Source organism: Saccostrea cucullata, unplaced genomic scaffold (assembly GCF_032062105.1).
Source record: "Saccostrea cucullata isolate Sc308-1 unplaced genomic scaffold, CSIRO_AGI_Scuc_v1 ctg1, whole genome shotgun sequence".
Classification (NCBI taxonomy): Eukaryota; Metazoa; Mollusca; class Bivalvia; order Ostreida; family Ostreidae; genus Saccostrea; species Saccostrea cuccullata.
In genome coordinates, this window is record NW_026920581.1 from 1,125,140 (window position 1) to 1,141,274 (window position 16,135).

Genomic DNA, 16,135 nt, shown 5'->3' on the forward strand with positions numbered 1-16,135 from the left:
AATCTTGATTACTAGTATCTCCCCTTGTGAGGGGACTTGGCCCTTCATTTTAATCTAAACTCCCCTTAACCCAAGGATGCTTTGTACCAAGTTTGGTTAAACTTGGTCCAGTGGTTCTTGAGAAGAAATCGAAAATATTGAAAGTTTACAGACGGACAGACAGACAGGACGGACGACGGACAAAATGTGATCAGAAAAGCTCAGTTGAGCCTTCCGCTCATGTGAACAAAACAATTTATTGAAGATTTGGGGGAATATAGTTATTTCCTTGGCTGTCTATATCTATTTGTTTATCCACAAGAACTTTGACCTTGCCCACTTCTGATTGGTTGCAAAGTGGCTTGAGTGCTATGGTTTTCAAATTTCAAGTGTGTAATTCTTGCAAAAGCATACGTTTGACCTCTCGACCTTGAATTTGTTCCACTTTTATTTTTTATTAGCCCAAATTTAAACTTGGTTTAACTTATAACTTTTGAACCTTTGGTGCTAAGGCTTCCATATATTATAAAAATTAATTGTTCGTGTTTTTTTTTTATATAAGACCTACTTTTCAGTTGATATGCTCCTAGAATCCAAGATGCAGTAGCTGACGAAGTTTGGCGATTCTAAGCCTACTAAATATATAAAATATAAAATTATCGAAAGTAGGTCACGGTGACAAACTTTCTTATTAGTATACTCCAAGGACCCCACACACCTCCACTCCACTGATGATCATAGGTCTAAAAGTAGGTCACTGTAACCTACTTTTTTAAATAAAAGGTCCCAAGATGCATAACTTACCCAGGTTAAATGATTCCTAAAATATTAACATATGAAATACTTATTATTATTATTTGCCATAAAAATTCCAAAAGTAGGTCACAGTGACCTTCTATTTAGTCGGCAAACTTTCAAGGCCCCATAATGTATAAACTGTCAAGTTTTGTTGAAAATAGGCTTTTATATGTCCAAGATATACATCAGCTTTGAGCTCATTGCCAAACTAATAAATGTGTATACTTTACTCCATCTTTAATTCAACACCAATCCATTGGTATATTCTACAGGCATCTGCTAGTATCTTATATTCAGTAGTGAACTAGCTAGTATACCGGTACTTAATGAAATGAGCACCTATGGAATCATCTTTGATCTATCTCAATGTTCATCAACACTTTTCCCAGCAACGTCAGGTGAAGTATAACACTTTTCCCAGCAACGTCAGGTGAAGTATACATCAGTTGCCAAGTGCTGCAATAAAAAATTCTATCCCTTACTTCCAGTTCATCTTTCATGTATAAAGCAATCTATTTCATTGAAACTGGAGTAATAGGCAATTGTGTCATCACAAGAAAACAGTCAGGCATGGAGACTATGACTTCATGTCTTTTTGAGACAGTTTGATATGGCATAAAAGTATTATGGTATCTGTCATGATTTCTATAACAAATATAATGTAAACTGAAATACTTGTGTTACCATGTTCCACTTTTTGAAATTTGGTTTACAAAATCACCATTTAGATGGAGCCAGTAATTTCACCTGCAGTCAAATGCTTGTTTTTTTTTTTGTTTTTTTTGTGCAGTTCAACAACAAAATGTTCAACATAAACAAATTAGAAATATAAACTGTAAGGAATCTTAACTTTCACAGAAATAATTGCCTGCATGGCAACTGATGTTCAACAATGGTCAAAATCTGATTGTATTCCTGTAGTTTCTTTTAACAGACAACAGTACACCGGTTTATGTTTGCCTATATACATTAAGCATTTAATCTATTGTTTTGACAAAGACTGAATCAACAAGACACAGAGTCTACTACACAAAGTGCTAGTCTGACATTGGGACCAGTATATATATAGGTATATACATACTCTGTCAGAGCTATGGATCCACAAAACACCCTACACACTTATAAACACACACATCAGTTTACAGAACATCAAGATATGATAAACAAAATGCCTTACTTTTTAAAAATTTACAATTTTAATCACTGAAAATTAATTAGTATATGGAAAAAATGATTGATCGCAAGCCTGTGTAAAAAAAAAAATTATCATTAAGTTCATGCCATTTTGGCAGAATGAAAACAGCAAGTTTGGCTATGAAAAGTTAATCCGATTGAATAAGTTATTTACATGTTTTGTAAACAGGGGGGTCCGATATACACATATATTTATATATACATAATGATTAATAACAGAAGAACTATGTGCACCCAATAAGAAATCAACAGTTGCTGTACAGTAGTGTTTAAATAATAAATAACAAACATGTACAATCATACCAGAGAAATCGATAATGTAACTTAACAGAATCACCTAGTTCAAAGTCATCTATACTGTCAACTAAACTACTAACCCTACTTTTCTGGATTAACATTTGATAGTTTTGAAGATTCTTTATAACAAATTACATTTAAAAAAAAAATCTTTTTCTCTTCCTAGCAGAGAAATACCAGTCGATATCGGTAATTTCAAACGATAAATGTGAAATAATCTTGAAACTTGAAAATATTTTGTAAATCATTAAACATTTGAAACTGATGGCATAACAAAATACAGTGAAATTTCTTTCTAAAATATACAATTTACAATTAACATTATTCGCAATTACATAATTCTGAACTTTTAACATGACCCAAATAAAACTGGAATGTTTCGATCTGACGCAAAATCCAAATGTCTATAGACCCCATGTCTGTCATCTCGGACGTAAATGATGATACAAAGATGTCAATTTCAAACCACAACACAGGAGTTTTAATATATATATATCAATTAAATCACATCATTTCATTTGCAGAAACAGAAAGCAATTAAAAATCTGTTGAATAAAAATCGTGGACAATGCAACACATGATGAACACTGATAAACTTTCGTTTCGAAAAATCTAAAATATACTAAAGCAAGTTGTTCATATTGCTTTACACATATTACTTTCAGAAAATTTTCCAACTTTCTTATTCTAGTTTTTTGTCTTTTTTCTTCACAATTTACTTTGACCTGAAGACAAAATTTTTTTTCTTAAACCTTAAAACTGGATAGATTTGCTTTAAAATAATGGATACAGCATAAGTAAATGTTGTAATATTGAAAAGAGATAGTTGGTACGGTATGTAACTAAGCACTACACAGGAATATGAATGATGTGTCCAATATGAAGTCCATCTATCCACTGTTGTTGTTATTCGTGTTGCTGTCACTGCTACTGTTGCTTGTAACTGCCCATACTGCGGAAAAAAATAAAGCAATGTTAGAGTTCATACATGAGGGCATGACTTCACAAATGCTGGTCAAACCTCTAATAAACAATTCTTTATGACTAAAAAAATTTATTAAAATATTGGAATATTATTTATTCATTTAAATAATTTTAGGTAGAGTTCTCCCCTCCTGAAATATTTGCAGTTGGAAATACTAGTTCAATATTGTTTTGCTAGAGTTTTATTGGGGTATTTGGTAATGTGTTTATCTAAACTGTATTACATGTAATAGAAATGTGTGCGATTCATCTGATGCTCTTTTTATTCACTTTGAAGTGAAAAAAAACAGGGTTTTAATTCAAATATCAATAATATCAAGCTCAAATATACTGAAAAAAAAGAGTCAATATTAAACTAGGTGACTGTATACTACAGTGCAAACTAATTAAATATTATGATTCAGTGTTGTGTCTATATTCAAAATATAAATACTAAGTAAAGGAATTAATGATAGCTAACATTCTTAAAAGGATAGGATATGTTTGAAATGCAAAGAAGCATGCATGCAGGGCAGATTGTACATTGTCAATGAAGTGTAAAATTCCACATTTTGTTGAATTCATTACTGTAACATGACATTACATGACCTTGTCTAATGATAATATGATCATTATTAAACACAATTCTAGTCTAAAATCTGTAGCATTTTTTTTATATGACATCTAATTTTGTGAGATATATTTCAAATTACAAATGTCACTGCAAAACTGGGGTCACATCATCTAAAATCTATGAGAGTGCCACAGAGTGTAACACTTTACACTTAAAATATCAAAATAATCTATTAAAACATTCAATATCATCTATAATAAAATATTAAATTATAGAACCCAAATGAACAAATAAAGAGAAAGCATAATTTTTTTTTTTTTTAAGTATAGTACACACAACATAGAACAACCTTTAGCCACCATATTTTGAATACACCCAAGCTGCAAGAATTAGAGGAAAGCATATTTAACGACATAAGACAGTTTATACTTTATAGTATTGCATTATCTAATGTAACATCTAGTCTGCACAACACAAGGGAGATCACTTTTTGTCAGATCACATACAAGTTTAACATCTAGAAGTGAGCCCTGAAGAGAACAGACACTTAACCTCAATATCCATTTGCTGCACGGTCACTTTGCTTTGGCATTGTTCATTTAGATGACACAAAGCAGTTATATATTTCTATTTGTAATTTTTTTTTGCTACCTGTAATCTTTCCTCCATTTTTTTTATGCTACCTAGTGAACTAACTCAAATAATTTGAACTTAACAATAAAGTCAACATACATTTTTTTGATTTTCATCAATCTTTTAGTCTTTAATTTTTTAGAACAAAAATTTAGCTAATATTTAAAAGGATGGTTTTGTTTACAAACATGTTTTTCATGGGTTGAAACATACAGCCATTTAGCAACCAATGCAATAATTACACCCCCCTTCCTTTTCGTAAGATTTTGTACAACAGTTCGTATATGATTGATAAAATCCAGACCGTGCAACAGATCATTCCAGTATGATTTGACACAGTTATGTAGACCACAGTAGAATACAGACAATCTACAATGGAGGCAGACTGAACAATATACTACATATAACACTACATATAAACAATACAATGGCCATCATAAAACCTTACTTCTCATGTTTAACCATAAGTAGAGGCCACCCAGGCTGAAGTGTGCAATAAAATACAACCAGATTTCATGTTAAAACTAGGTATAATGAGCTTATTGACAAATGCAATATAGGTAAACTTCGGTATAAACACTGATGCCTTAAAGCAAGTTGGATGTATTATGCATTCTGATATTTCATATTTTCAGCCTTATCAAGTTTAAAAGAACAAGGTTTGACTTTATTTTTTTTCCAGCAGAAAGCATTATTTTACAGTGTAAAACCTAATTTGTTCAGATATTAGTAAATATGACAGTTTATTAGGTATGAATGAAAAAGAAATCACTGTTACATTTGCAATGACCCACCATTTTACCTTCTCCCATGCTAGCATAAAGGTGAAAATATGTGAATCCTTTCATTTTTCAAATACTGTCATTTAATCAACATACATGATAAATAACAAAATATACCTCTGAAGTGAATTTAAGCATCTTTCTATCCATATATTTAAGCATCTTTCTATCCATATATTTAAGCATCTTTAAGCCTTTGGAAACGTAAATGAAAGGATTCACAGGAAAGGTTAGCATAAAATACAGAAGTTAATGTCTGCTGCATTCAAATCAATTTTACTTACCAACTATGATTATGATTATAATTATAATAATTGCAATAAGAATTAGCCACATCTGGAAATAAATAAAATAGTGTTCAAAAATACATAGACAGAAAATAATAAATTGTTCCAAACAAAAACATCAATGAAACCAAAACATTGACAACATAACCAGATTGCACTGAAAAATAAATGTGTGATTTTTTAAACAAGTATTAATGGAAATACCATTAAGACTTATACTGGGATATATATATGTCATAGGACAAAAATTATTTGGAACCACTTGAAACAGGCCTGGTAGTTTGCATGTCTAGATCTATCATATGCAAGTTTGGTTACCGTAAGACCGTTATCTGGGCAAGAGTCTTCCTTCAAACACTTTTTAAGGTCTTCCGTCTTAACGGAAGACCTTATAGTTATTGTACTGTTTCTTATTATTATTATTAAGGTCTTCCGTCCTAACGGAAGACCTTATAGTTATTCTACTGTTTCTTATTAAGGTCTTCCGTTTCAGTCAGAAGACCTTATAGTGATTCTACTGTTTTTTCTTCTTCTTCTTATTTTTTTCCCCAAATCTTGTCGGCAAGATTTCTCAGAGATGGCTGGACAGATTTTCATGAAATTTTCAGGGATGGTGGAAAACTAAAATACGCCCAGGCGTTTTTTCCATTTTTTCAAAATTCACTTCCGGTCGTCAGATATGTCCGATTTCCGCTTTTTTCAAAATAAATTTGTCTGAGTCATATCTCAGAAACGGTAAGAGATTAAGACACCAGACTTATATGAGTAATAGATCTTGATTAGTAGGCATGTCCATTTGGGTTAAGCTTGTCCGTCGTCTCTTCCGGTCGTAATAGGAAGTGATCTAAAAAATGGAAAATTTCAACTTTTCTTTTTTGCAACTTTTTTTGCATCACATTATAGCATCTTATTCGAAGTTTCGAAATATATCAGTCCGACCGGAAACAAAAACTGCAACTTCCGGTTGTAAGAGAAAAACTAGATCATTTGAGTATTTTTCTTTCCCATAAATATTTTTTATAGATAAAGTATTTGGATTGATTTTTGGATATGTTATTCAGACTGCAAATGTCTACAGTAACGTCAAATATCTTTTTAAAATTCACTTCCGGTTGCGTGATTTCCTGTCCAAAAATGAGAAGTTATCATAGCTAGATCTCGTAGACGGTAAGAGATTAAGACACCAAACTTATAGGAGTGGTAGATCTTGACGGAATAAGATTGTCAGCCGTCACTTCCGGTCTTCACAGGAAGTGATCAAAGAAATCAAAAATTTCAACGTTTCTTTTTTGCAACTTTTTTTGCATTGCATTACAGCATCTAATTTTTCTTTTTAAATATAACAGCCCCACCGCAAAAAAAAACGACAACTTCCGGTTATAAGAGAAAAACTACATAATTTGAGTATTTTTCTTTCCCATAAATACTTTTTATAGATAAAGTATTTGTAATGATTTTTGGATATGTTATTTAGACTGCATATGTCTACAGTAACGTCAAATATCTTTTTAAAATTCACTTCCGGTCGTGTGATTTCCTGTCTTCAAAATGAAAAATTATCATAGCTAGATCTCATAGATGGTAAGAGATTAAGACACCAAACTTATAGGGGTGGTAGATCTTGATGAGTAGACAAATCCATTTGGGTTAAGATTGTCTGCCGTCACTTCCGTTTGTCACAGGAAGTGATTGAATAAATAAAAAATTTCAACTTTTCTTTATGGAATCTTTCTTAGTAATAAATTATAGCATCTTATTTGTAGTTTCGAAATATTCCAATCCCACTGGAAACAAAAACAACAACTTCCGATTATGAGAGAAAAACTGCATAAATTGAGTATCATACTATCCCATACATATCTTTTATAAAAAGAGTACTTGAAATTATAGGACATGATATTCAGACTGCAAATGTCTAGAGTAACCTCAAATATCTTTCTTAAAATTTACTTCCGGTCACGTGATTTCTTGTCCTCAAAATGAGAAGGTAATATTAGGAGATCTCTTAAACTGTAATAGATCAGGACACTTAATTTATATGAATAATAAACCATAAAGATTGAACAACAATTCTAGTGTATAATGCGTCCGCCGTCACTTCCGGTCATCACAGGAAGTGATAAAAAGATTGAAAATGATTTTTATCAATGTTATTAAGACTATAATAATTGTTTAAAGAAACGTCGAGAATCTTTGTAAGTTATATTTATAGGTTATATATGAGTTTTCCTGTAATCATTGTAAATATTACATTTTTTTAACATAGATAAAAGCTCATTCATACAGATCAATAGAAGAGAACGGAAGACCGTTTTTGTTGCTTTAGCAACAAGAGTTTCTAATTATTATTATTCTTTTTATTATTTTTTTTCCAAAATTTTGTGCACGCGATTTCTCGAAGACTACTGGATGGAATGACATGAAATTTTCAGAAAAGATGTATCGTAACATGAACTTGATCTATCTGAGCGATTTCTTGAAAATTCTTATCTGGTGCCAAGTTACGGGACATTTCCTGATTTTAAAATGACATTTTGTCTGTGGTTAATCTCAAGAACGGTAAAAGATATCAATGTGAAACTTTCAGGAATTATAGATCGTGATACATACTAACCAGGACGCGACTTTTCGTTCATCGTCAATACTTCCTGTCGTAAGGATATGCGAATTGAAAAAAGCGTATTTTCTAACTTTTTTGTTTTTCAATATTTTTCATTTATTTTTGGAATGTTAATAGAGACCCTTGTACTGATGTTTACTATATAAGTTGTTTGAATATTGGCTAATCTGAACTCTAGATATTAATATTTGAAAATCTGAAGCGGGCCCAAGATGGCGGCTGTCTCTGTCAACTCCGCCATTTCGCGAGTAGGGGCTTATGGAGGCAGCTGAGCGTTTGATTAAACCATTCTGACATAAGGATACATGAAATGCAAAAAACTACTTGGACTCTCACGTAGTAGTACGTTGCAGGTGTACTGTTGCAAAAGTATACACAAGTATATTTAAAGCAGTATTCCCAATAGCTAAATGGTTCGTGCGTTGGGGATAAAAGAGAAAAAAAGGCGCATTCACGTTGGCGACCTGGATTCAATCCTCCTTGTGATCAAAATTTTGAATCACTTTTCAGCTCGATTTTACAAGTTTTTTTTTTTCCTGAATCGGACTGAAGACCTCTTGTTGCTCGCAACGAGATCGTATCTAGTTTAAAATCTGATTGCAAATCTAGAATATTTAGGTGATTCAGCATCCTACGCAAGTATGGTACGACCCTTGATGACATTCACAGAACTTCAGTCATACTTATGTAAAAGTGTCAAAACTTGACCTGTTCACTCATCCAGAAAATGTAAGTCAGATCCAGAGTGATGCAAGATTGGTCAGGCAGGGCTCATAATTATAGAGAAATGAACTGGACTCTTATCCTTTTTCTAGCTTTATAGTAAATTAGAGCTGGGTATCGCGACTGAAAAATCGTATTGCGATATATTGCAATATTATATTTTGTATTGCAATATATCACAATATAAAATTCATAATAAATTTTGCTTTTCGTCAATGTCAAATGAAAACACAAACTCAAATTACATGTATTCTCGAGTTGATATTGCAACTGCCTGGTCGCGTTGTGTCGGCGCAAGTGGCAAGCTAAGTTTTTTGTGGCACAACTTGACGAATCAAGTTGCAATATTCAGAATCGGCTTTAACATGAAGGGGTTTCATGTAACAGTTGTCGTCTTTTCGTTTCTGACAGAGATATGTCTCTCATTTCTGATCACACTTCACGTCGCTTGCCGCCATATTTTACCTTGAAAAGGGCAAATAACTCTTTTTATAACAATTTATAGCATATCGAACACGAACCGGTATTCACAAAAAAATACCGCGATACGTATTGTGAAGAAAAAAATCGGGATACACCGGTTAACCGGTAATATCGCACAGCACTATAGTAAAATATACTTCCCTTGCTGTAACAAATTTACCGAGGTCTGAGACTTTAAGTATGCTCTATGGCTACCAAGAGTTTCTAGGGAACAATCAATGTTTTTAACACTCTGGTCATGTTACTGTCAATGTCTCTAAAGAAACAACACTTTACAGATTCTTATAAAATGACAGAGATACTACAGGGTAAAAGATGCAATATACCCAGTACATTAAAAAAAAAACAACAACAACATATTAACAATTAACTTTACAAACAAATAAATAGGGAGTTTTAATTTTATGATATGCATAATTTCATTTTCTAATTTAATTAAATATAATTTCATAAACATTTGACATTATGGATTCATTGACTTTGATTTTGAAATAAATTTAATACATCCCTCCTTTACAAAAAGAAAGATTTTCACGATAAAATCACAATTTCACAGGGTGTTTCCAAATTAAATGAATTGTTGCTAAAAACAACAACAACAACAACAGAAAATAACACAAACTGTGATTCAACATGTATTAAAAGATCTATTTTTCTTTAAAACTTACCAATAATAATAATTACTATGACAGCAATTATTACTCCCAAAATAATCATCATCTGCAATTTTGTTTGTATAGCTCATGATTTTTTTTTTCAAGATAAAAAATGACATGCACAAAACTATCAAGAACAGTATTGATAGTTATGAATTCACTTGTTGATGCCTTACTGATGGACCTGGCCAAAAACATTTCATGGTTTCACAAAACTTTTGAAAACTCAGCTTAGAAAGCATTGCTACAATAAAAGAACCCTGTTTTCCTAAAGAAATATTTCATGGAAAAAAGGTTGGCATAATAACAATTATTTATGCATGGAATATTCCATACATCTTAAATTTTCAGCAACAGATTAACGATGATTTCAAAGTTTACATCAATAACTATTGATAGAAGGAATAAATTCGTATTGAAAATACCTTGCAATTCTTCCACCAATATTTTCGCTTCAGTTTTCCAGCACTAGCTTCAAATTGTGATGCCCCAGCTTGTAATGCATCTGTTGGTATAAATCAGTTACATCTTAAAACATTCAAAAGGTAGTGTACAGAAAATGTGTTTTATCTTATTTCATATACAAGCATATAAACTTTAAAATACACATGTACTTATAAAACAGAAAATAGCAAATGCTACTGTCCTTAGACAGTACTTACCAAAAAACAGTCTTACCAAAAAAAATGTTGTGAAATACTTACCCCCCCCCCCCCCCCCAATTGAAAAGTCCAAGGGGCATAACTCTGTCCAAAATTGCTTGATTGTACCCAAAAGAGAATTTGGCCGATATATTCTTATGATAAATCTGTATACCAAATTACATTTCAGTAAGTGAAACCTCTATGAAGAAAATGAACAGAAAAGAAAATGAACAGAAACTGCAAATAATTGGAGTTTTTATAAGTCCAAGGGGCATAACTTGGTCCAAAATTGCTTGATTGTATCCAAAACAGAACTTGATCTAGATATTATTATGGTAAATGTGTATACAAATTTTCACTTCAGTATGTGCAACTTCTGCAAGGAAAATGAACGGAAACTTGGTGGATAGACAGATAGAATGACTGACAGACAGACAGTAAAGCAATATGCCCTCCCTTCTTTATAATGGGGGGCATAATAATAATGTGTAATTCAGAAATTCAATATACTCCAAAGAATTCTACCTGCTCTGTCATCGAGTTCTGAAATTTTCTGGTCCCTTTCCAGTACTTTATCAACATTGACTCTCATAATATCAACAACCTGAAAATAAGACCCGGATTTTTATGATAAGTACATATAAATAAGCAATATGATATCTTTTGAATTCATAATGACCAATGCCTATCCTTATAAGGTGTGTATGTGGATCCCCTCCCACTATGGCAGAGGAAAACTTTATGCATATTATCATGATCATGTCTACATATTATTTCTAGCATTTATAAGCTAAACTTAAAGACACCCTTATAACACTATGAAAGGATATCCGATTGTGAAATATTTCACCCCTATAATATTCTGTGAAGTATTGTACATAAATAGTCACAGACCTCATCTACTTGGGCCTGAGTCTGCTGTAAGCGCTTGCTGGGCTGGGCGGGCTGTGGCCCCCCGGGGCCTCCGGCAGCAGACCTACAAAACAGCATTTATTTTAATAGATTTTTCAAATTTCCAACTTAATGATTGTGAAAAAAAATCCCAAACCCAATAAGATCACATAGGTATATGATTATAAATTTTAAAACATAAATATTGACATTAAGTCAATTTCTGATTATTAATAAATTAAAATCTTCAAAAGATAAATTTAAACATGATAATTGTGTAATACAATGTATTAAAACAGTGTCTTATTCTCTTGGGTCTTAATTCAAGTTTTATAATCATATGCAATGATAATAAAAATATTCTTTCCTTCAAAAATATCAATTACATCATAACTTTACAAGAAAAAACAAAGCTATATTAATTTAGACCCATGAGAACTTGAATAATGTGCATTTTTTTCAATATCAACATCATTCATAAAATCAAATCCTCTAAAGACTCATTAACACCAGACAAAATGATGCTGTGATAAGAAAAAAATATATACAAAATACAACAAAACCAAAATTAATATGTATGTCTACATGACAACACAGGTAACATCTGTTTGTGTCTCAGATACAAGGTCAATCACCCTCTCTATGTAAAGTAACAAAATGAGACATCAAATCAAAGTTTGTAGAAAACTAATAAAATAAGTATAAGGCTGTTTTGATCAGAAATCAAATGCAAGTATATTATAAATTAATATGACTAAAAATAACTAAGCTGATTTTGAAAAGGTTTAATTTAAAGATAATTAGATTGTTCCTATACATGTAAATTAAAGTAAAACTCTTGATATCCTAATGTGTTCCACTGTACCCCTGGAGGCTATTACTGAGTATTACTTGGATAAAATTGAAAACTGAACTTATACTGTCTGTGGATATACTAATCATGGATCTTGAGACCTTGAAATATTCTTTTTATATTTCGATTTAAGGGCATTAAACTTCAGAATCCTACTGTGACCCTATCTACTCTTCTAAAGGAAGCCTTAATTTGAACAAAGACAATTATTATTCTACAATATGTCAGGATGTGTTCATAAAAATTTCTTAAACATTAATTGTCTTCCAGGTGTCTGAACTCAAGAAATATGAACCACCTCCTTTTTCTTTTAGCAAATACATTGTTGTATATCTGAGCACTGATCAAATATATCTCGCACTACTTTTTGGAATTACTTTTAGTCTTAGAACTCATACAATGTTTGGTGTGCCTCATATTCAAAAATTGAAAAAGTTCAGTTGTGCAAGTAAGTCAATACTTCAAATATAAACTTATAAAGACATAAATTCTTTAAACAAAATAAATCAAAATAACAAATAACTTATAAATAATGTATGTTTGAGACTGGACAACATGGTCTATACTTACATAGGCGGTCCCCCTGGACCAGCCTGGGGATTCTGTGGAGGAGCAGCCCTTAACGAAGCAATCAAGTGATACACAAATTATCTACACCATGTAACAGATCTCAGTATACAGCGATATGCATAAATATAGTAACCTTCAAATTCAACCTTCATATATTTTCAGGTTTCAAATATATCCACATTTTCAAGAGACTACAGAGAACACTTAATTATTAATTACTAATTTTCTGTGGCATTTTATTTTTGCATAATCATTATGCATGTTTAATCAATTTTCAAGCACTGTTAAACGAGCGCTGCAAATTAATTACCTCTAAATTTAATCACAACATAACCCAGAATATATAATAACATTTTCCTCTCCTTCTAAGTCAAGGACATTCAACATCAGAACATGTGACATCCTAAAGATACTATTTGCAGACATTACCCTTTATTTATGTAGATACGAGTATATATAGAGTAAAACATGCCTTAAAAGGCTTTACTACACAGAGACACAAATATGAAGTCTCTACTACAGCTGATTTAGGTATTATCATAAATTTCCGGTTGTCAGGTTGTACGGTGCATCATGACACATTTCACATGACATATTGAAAATCTACTTCATGTAAAATACAGAGATGCAAGGATCTGTGATAAAATGAAGATATCGGTATTGGTACAAATGCTTAAACTAGAACGAGATTCCGGTAACATTCCGATGAAGATCATTTGTCTCAGCAGCATTTTTCAAATAAGGCGTATTACTTGCAATACTTTCGCTATGTTGAGTTGGGCAAAGCATGAAATACTTTTTTATGCAACATCAATGTGTAACTTACATTCTATCTTAGAAAATAACTGGAAAAGGTTAAGGAGGTCTACTTGTCCAGCTTCCTCCACAAGTCGATGAAAAATTATAATGGATAATGGCGAATGTATGGCAATGACGTCATATTATCCGGGTTCTTTAAATTTTGATCTTCAAAACGCTTTAACTGATGAAAATTCAGCACCATCTTCAAAGTTTTCCAGTGACTTTTAAAAGAGGTGGGAGGGTAAATTCGTCCCACAGAGTATTCAACCTTCATGTGTTTTAGAGTTGCAGAAGAAAGAAAAACCCAAAACGCTTTGTAGCAAATCAAGATATGAATGCGTCTTTACACAAAGTTCTCAATTTATTTGATTATGTTTGAAGTCTATTTTTAAAAAGACAAATATATATTATATCTTAAATCTTTGATAAAATGGAAGTCTAGAGGACATTTTGAAATTTTTTCATTGTCACATAGCAATGAGTCATTTTAAATTTAACTACAATGTGCTTTTTTTTCTTTTAAATGATTGAGTCAAAATCATTCATGATATATCTTTCCATTTGATATATATAGTATAGTATAGTATATAGTAATACATAAAATTTTGATAACGCGGTAATTAATGCGCTAGCTTGAACAGATTTGAATCGATCTGTGATGCAGAAACTGTAGATAATAAGGGAAAAGACCATTATCTTTTTACTCTACAGTTTATAATACTGTCCCCCCTTTTTGTCTTAACAGATATCTTTGGTGTCTTCATATTTCAATTTGTTCTGCTGAGACTATTCAAGTCTTAACATTTATTAAATTAACTATTTTAACTATAGTAACTATATAGTATAGTATAGTATATAGTAACTATAGTTTAATTAATTTAACTATTTAACTTTTTATTTTTAAAAAAAAGTGTGATTTACTATTTTTATTACCTGAAAGAGTGTTAAGTTATTTACCATAACCAACCAAACAATCACAGAGCATGTTCAGTGAAAGGCTAATGTATTAATGTATGAATAAATTTAGTTGTTGACAGAAAATGGAAGCCTCATTACCCCTACAAATTACAATTTTTGGGTTCATTGGAAGGTTCATTTTCCTTTATTTTTTTTCCCCAATCCATATTTTTTCACCTCATGGCTGTCCTCATCCCACTATTCAAAACGCTACTACGTCCCTGTATCCTATTAATTAAGTTGTCTAACTAGCCTATAGAAATTCTGGACGAAAATTAAACGTCCTTTCTGTTACTTGTACTAACAACTCTTTTTTCCTCTTCAACCCACACCCCACCCCTTATTTGAATTTCTTTTAGTTCCGCATGCACCTGCATGAATGATATCTTGATTTCAAGAATAACAAAACTAGCTTTTATGATTTTTTTATTTATTTAACTGTAATGTAGAATAAGAGTTTAATGTTCATTTTATTTGATAAGAATCCAGAGAGGTTTGAATTCATTTTCATCCAGTTAAAATAACAAGACAAAAGTAAGCAAAAACAACAAAAAAATTATTTATTTATTTATTTATGGCATGAAATTGTAAATCAAATAGTGTCAAATTAATTTGGGGAAAATTGTTTCGTTGTTGTCATTTATCCAATATTCTAGTTATTGACCTCAACTTGAACACATTGTCAGTTCTACCATTAGTACCAACTTTCAATATACCATTGGTGCAATAATTTGACAATGGTACCAACTGTACCAATAAACCCTGAACGGATATTGGCATAAAAATGTAACTATTTTACCAATGTTACCAATGGGAGTCCAATGGAAACGTTGGTAATACTGAATTACATACTTCTTTGTCTTCTTAGTTATTGGCACATGCTAGAATCAAAAGAAAATCATAGCAGACTCAGAGCCGAGAAACAAACCACATCAGGGTCACACTTCTTTAGTTGCCATATCTATGAGTTTTATATAATACATTTAATGGATCATGTCTAAATCATACTTCAAAGTCATGAATTTAAGTGTTTGATATGATTTTTATGTGATTTTGGCATGATTTGTTAAAAAGGGTTAGAGAAAAAATCGTTTATATCATTATATATACATTTGTGGTATCTCTCCATTATATAAACATACAGAGAGAAAATATCTTCAATTCTGTATGAAGTTTGTCAGAGGTCAGAGGTCAATACGTGACCTAATCACATGGCGCAATAATATCTACCGGTACATAAATTATAAAACAACCTGCTCTACTTTCTTTTTCATGTATATAAATGAATAAAATAAGCAAGTAAAATGATAATTATTTTATTTTAAATGTAAACAAGTATTTCATATAGTTTTTGGGCTATCGATTCAACCTGTGTACACAGAGAAAACTAGGAGCCTAGCGTTTGTTTACATTTTTCTTCACTTTTGTCA

General features: G+C 31.5%; 1 protein-coding gene across 5 annotated transcripts; it reads right to left on the bottom strand.

Moving 5' to 3' along the window:
* Nucleotides 1-1,726: 1,726 nt before the first annotated feature.
* LOC134252296 (synaptobrevin-like) lies at nucleotides 1,727-13,929 on the bottom strand. 5 transcript variants are annotated; one of them, XM_062734752.1, is made up of 8 exons: nucleotides 13,774-13,906; nucleotides 12,948-12,995; nucleotides 11,528-11,609; nucleotides 11,159-11,237; nucleotides 10,415-10,494; nucleotides 10,002-10,053; nucleotides 4,155-4,185; nucleotides 1,727-3,220 (listed from the first exon to the last, which is right to left on the bottom strand). In XM_062734752.1, coding segments are annotated over exons 1-7 (372 nt in total). In that variant the 5' UTR covers nucleotides 13,776-13,906; the 3' UTR covers nucleotides 1,727-3,220; nucleotides 4,155-4,156. The 5 variants fall into 5 exon arrangements, with proteins under 5 accessions (XP_062590736.1, XP_062590744.1, XP_062590730.1 ...); XM_062734760.1 differs by lacking the exon at nucleotides 4,155-4,185 and adding an exon at nucleotides 4,887-4,921; XM_062734746.1 differs by lacking the exon at nucleotides 4,155-4,185.
* Nucleotides 13,930-16,135: the final 2,206 nt, after the last annotated feature.